This window comes from Portunus trituberculatus, chromosome 26 (genome assembly GCF_017591435.1).
Source record: "Portunus trituberculatus isolate SZX2019 chromosome 26, ASM1759143v1, whole genome shotgun sequence".
Taxonomy (NCBI): domain Eukaryota; kingdom Metazoa; phylum Arthropoda; class Malacostraca; order Decapoda; family Portunidae; genus Portunus; species Portunus trituberculatus.
Genome location: NC_059280.1, coordinates 1,648,738 through 1,653,737, shown reverse-complemented (window position 1 = coordinate 1,653,737; position 5,000 = coordinate 1,648,738). Strand labels below are relative to the sequence as shown.

The 5,000-nt window shown below is 40.9% G+C and overlaps 1 protein-coding gene across 1 annotated transcript in view; it reads right to left on the bottom strand.

The window, feature by feature from the left end:
* Nucleotides 1-5,000, bottom strand: part of LOC123509150 (band 4.1-like protein 4) — a gene marked incomplete at its 3' end in the record, with an annotated part of 40,732 nt that overhangs the window by 6,400 nt on the left and 29,332 nt on the right. Inside the window, exons 9-11 of the mRNA XM_045263335.1 lie at nt 4,164-4,251; nt 694-782; nt 418-481 (exon numbers count right to left, since the gene is read on the bottom strand). Of these exons, the coding sequence (XP_045119270.1) occupies nt 418-481; nt 694-782; nt 4,164-4,251 (241 nt within the window). The remainder of the gene's footprint in view (nt 1-417; nt 482-693; nt 783-4,163; nt 4,252-5,000) is intronic.

Below are 5,000 nucleotides of genomic sequence, written 5' to 3'. Positions count from 1 at the left end.
GGTAGTGCGTGAGGGTGTGTCAGGAGGTGTGTGTGTGTTTGGGGGTGGTTTAAGTGTGTTTTTTGGGTGTTTTGGTGTGTTTTTTGTGTGTTTTTGTGTGTTTTGTGTTTTGTGTGTTTTTGTGTTTTGGTGTGTTTTGTGTGTTTTTGGTGTGTGTTTGTGTGTTTTGTGTGGTTTGGTGTGTTTGTGTGTTTAAGTGTGTTTTGGGGTGTTTGGTGTGTGTTTTGGTGTGTTTTGTGTTTTTGTTGTGTGTTTTGTGTGTTTTAGTGTGTTTTGGTGTGTTTTGGTGTTTTTTTGGGGTGTTTTTGTGTGTTTTTGTGTGTTTTTGGATGTTTTTGTCAATTTAAAGTGTTTTTGAGTATGAGAGAGAGAGAGAGAGAGAGAGAGAGAGAGAGAGAGAGAGAGAGAGATACTTACATTCTTATCTCTCACTCTCAGCATGAAAAATCGCCCTCGGAAATACACTTTGGAAATTCTCGGCCTGGAAATAAAAAAAAAAAATAATAAAATAAATAAATATATAAATAAATAAATAAATAAATAAAACAACTATTATTATTATTATTATTATTATTATTATTATTACTACAAGTTTTTTTTTTCTCATTTTAGCTAGAAAAAATATATACTACTACTACTACTACTACCACTACTACTACCACCACTACCACTACCACTACCACTACTACTTACCAGAAATAGTTCCCGACCTTAGCCTTGTTTCTGAGCACAATGACCCCAGCTGGTGTGAGACCCAGAAAGTACTCAATGTTGTCCTCGCCCTGCAATGTAAGGTCAGGTAAGGTCAGATAAGGTTCAGAATATTTACTTAGGTTAGGTTAGGTTCTCTCTCTCTCTCTCTCTCTCTCTCTCTCTCTCTCTCTCTCTCTCTCTAATACAGATTAAATTTGGTTAGAATAAAATATAATTAGGTTAGATTAGGTTGTGGTGCAATTAAAACACCATTAAAACACGCCATTTCTACCATTTTAAAACACCACAACACCCGAACTCTGCTATTAAAACGCCGCAAAACACGTCATTAAAACACGCTGCTTTCTACAATTTTAAAACACCAATAAAACAAGCCATTTCTACCATTAAAACACCACGAAACGCCATTTCTATCATTAAAACACCAGAAAACACGCAGATTTCTATTAAAACACCAGAAAACACGCAGCTTTCTACCATTTTAAAACACCATTAAAACACACCACTCCCAACCATAAAAACACCACAAAACATGAATATCAACCATTAAAACACCACAAAACCTGAATTTCTACCAATAAACCACAAAAAAAACACCAAATCTACCCTACCCCAAACACCATAAAAAAAACACGCCACTCCTGCCATAAAAAAAAAAAACACCATAAAACACCTCCAAACACTTACATATTAATTAAAGGTCTCAGGAATTACACACACGCGGTCAAATGTCAACAAATTTAAAGGGACTGCGACTCCACGTGGCCCCAAGTATGACAGGTACAGTCTTAACCATCGGGACGGTTCGTGTTATTTTTGTTATTTTTATTATTTTTAGTTACATTTTTTGTTATTTTAAGGTTAATTTAAGTTTAGTGTAATTTTATTTATTGTTTTTTATTATTTTTTTGTGTTTATTATGCTTGGTTTTTTGTTTTTTTCAATGTTGATATTTTGGGGAAGGTTTGAGATGATCAGACGAGAGAGAGAGAGAGAGAGAGAGAGAGAGCAATAAGAAAAAATACAAACACACACACACACACACACACAGAGAGAGAGAGAGAGAGAGAGAGAGAGAGAGAGAGAGAGAGAGAGAGAGAGAGAGAGAGAGAGAGAGAGAGAGAGAGAGAGAGAGAGAGAGAGAGAGAGAGAGAGAGAGAGAGAGAGAGAGAGAGAGAGAGAGAGAGAGAGAGAGAGAGCAATAAGAAAAATACAACAGAGAGAGAGAGAGAGAGAGAGAGAGAGAGAGAGAGAGAGAGAGAGAGAGAGAGAGAGAGAGAGAGAGAGAGAAATAGAGAGAGAGAGAGAGAGAGAGAGAGAGAGAGAGAGAGAGAGAGAGAGAGAGAGAGAGAGAGAGAGAGAGAGAAACAATAAGAAAAATAAGAGAGAGAGAGAGAGAGAGAGAGAGAGAGAGAGAGAGAGAGAGAGAGAATAAGAAAAATACAAGAGAGAGAGAGAGAGAGAGAGCTGGTCCAGCAATGTGAGAAGACTGTCACCATGGTGGAGGTGACGCATCAGCAGGTGAAGCGATTATTGCGGGGGCTGGACACACAGAAAGCCACCGGCCCTGATGACATCAGCCCGCACCTGCTGAAGCGATGCTCCCAGGAACTGGCTGCCCCTCTCACCCAAGTTCACAACTTGTGTACGGGAAAACGTCTGGCCTTCAGTGTGGAAGGAGGCTCGAGTAGTTCCTGTACACAAAAAGCTCCAGGACGGACCCAAAAACTACAGACCCATATCCCTGTTGTCAGTGGTGGGTAAAGTGTTTGAGAGGGTCGTGGCAGAGGTGGTGTGTAGACATCTCAAGGACAATGCCCTCCTCTCAGACCAACAGTTTGGGTTCAGACCTGGAAGGTCAACCTCCGACCTAATGATGCTTCTCACCAGGCATTGGCAGGACGCCCTCGACGACGGCAAGGACACTATAGTGGTTGCTTTGGACATAGCAGGAGCTTTTGATAAAGTATGGCACAACGGATTACTAGAAAAGCTTCGTGCTAAAGGCATCCAGGGTGGCTTGCTACGACTCTTGGGAAATTACCTGCAGGACAGAAGCCTCAAGGTGGTTGTCAACGGGCAAACATCTGAGTCCCTGCCTGTGGAGGCATCAGTGCCACAGGGTTCAATTCTTGGCCCACTCCTGTGGAATATCTACGTGGATGATCTTCTCCAGCTACTGCCAGGAGTCATGGCCTATGCTGATGACTGCACCCTCTCCTATACCTATCCACGCCAGGACAGTGGGCGGGCTGCTGAGGCCATCAATCAGCAGCTACGAGTGATAAAGGAGTGGGGTGCTCGCTGGCAAGTGACATTCGCGCCGGAGAAGACACAAGCAATGGTTGTCTCTCGGTCCCCAGCCGCCATGGCAGCAATGGCAGGAAAGTTGTCTTTGGCGCTGCTGCTCCCACTCCAAGATGACGTCAAGATACTTGGAGTGGAGGTGGATCGAGGGCTGAGGTTTGACAGGCATGTCAAAACCATTGCCAAGAAAGCCTCTCACAGGATCTCCGCTCTCAGAAGGATCGCCAGTTTCCTCGACAGGAAGGGAGACTGCTGCTGTACAAGGCACAGGTGCGGCCCCACCTTGAATACGCAGCTCTCTCCTGGATGTCCTGTGCCGCCACACACAGAAGGAGACTGGACAGCATCCAACGCCGCGCCATACGGCTAGTAGATGCTGCACTACCACCTCACCCAGAGCCTGAGCGTCCCCTTGATTCACTGGAACACCGCAGAGACGTGGCGGCGATCGTAGTGTTCCATAAGGCACAGGTGCAAAGAGTGCCACATCTGGCAGGGCTGCGTCATCCTCTAAGAGTCACCGCACGGAGCACGAGAACGGTGCTCAATGGTGGTGACGCCGTAGAGGTGCCGCGATCCCACGGGTGTCAGCATCAACGCACCTTCGCAGGACGCGTCTCCAGGATGTGGAACTTGTTCACGGCCGCGGTGCCTCACGTCCAGGAGATGAACACACACAGTGTCAAACTGATGGCACATAAGTGGAGACAGACACTGCCAACTCCTCTGACACTCTTTGTGACGTGACACTCAGTGTAGTGCAGTGCGTGAATAGTGCTAGTGAAGTGAAACGAATAGTGCTCCATTTACATGCTGACCATCTTGTATATTATCTATTTTTAAGTCTTGTAAATATTGTAGAGAAATAGATTGTAGTACCCTTAGAATAGGTAGCACACGACAGTGCGCCTTTGGGTACATGTTCCTTTGTATTAAGTTTTGTTTAAATAAAAAAAAAAAAAAAAAAAGAGAGAGAGAGAGAGAGAGAGAGAGAGAGAGAGAGAGAGAGAGAGAGAGAGAGAGAGAGAGAGAGAGAGAGAGAGAGAAAACAATAAGAAAAAATACAACAGAGAGAGAGAGAGAGAGAGAGAGAGAGAGAGAGAGAGAGAGAGAGAGAGAGAGAGAGAGAGACCTACACTCACCAATACAGGATGGAGGTCCACGCCGTACATATCCAACCATTTCACCTTGTCCAAGTAACTCAGCTCTGCCTTGCTCGGGATCTGCCCACTACGAAAATCAGGAAAAAGAAGACAATAAATTAATAAATAAATGAAATAAATGAATAAATAGGTAAATAAATGAATAAATGGATGAATAAATGAGTAAATGAAAGAATGTACTCGTTATTTTGTTTTTTATTATAGAGAAGAGGGAAGAAATAAAGGAAAAAAGATTGATAAGAAGGTCCACTACGAAAATCAGGAAAGGGTGAAAATAAATAAATAAATAAATGAAATAAATGAATAAATAGGTAAATAAATGAATAAATGGATGTATAAATGAGTAAATGAAAGAATGTACTCGTTATTTTGTTTTTATTATAGAGAAAAGGGACGAAATAAAGGAAAAAAAAAAAACGAAAAATTGACGAAAAGAACAACGCCCACAACAAAAATCAGGACATATATCAAAATGCATAAATAAATTAAATAAATTAATAAATAAATGCAAAAATAAGAAAATAAAATAAAATAATCATTAATTACTTATCACTAAAAGAAAGATGAAAAAAAATAAAGAAAATAAGATGATAGATTGATAAGAAGCACACAGCCCCTTTATGAAAATCAGGAATAAGGATTAAAATGAATAAATAAATTAAATAAAGTGGAGGAATGAATAATAAAATAAAAGAAAGTAAAAGTTTTATTTATCAACCCAAAGAAAAAAGAAAAAGGAAATTAAGAAATGAAGAAAAATAGATAGAAAAATAAAAATCACAATGGCCCTTACGAAAATCAGGAAAATGAATTAAA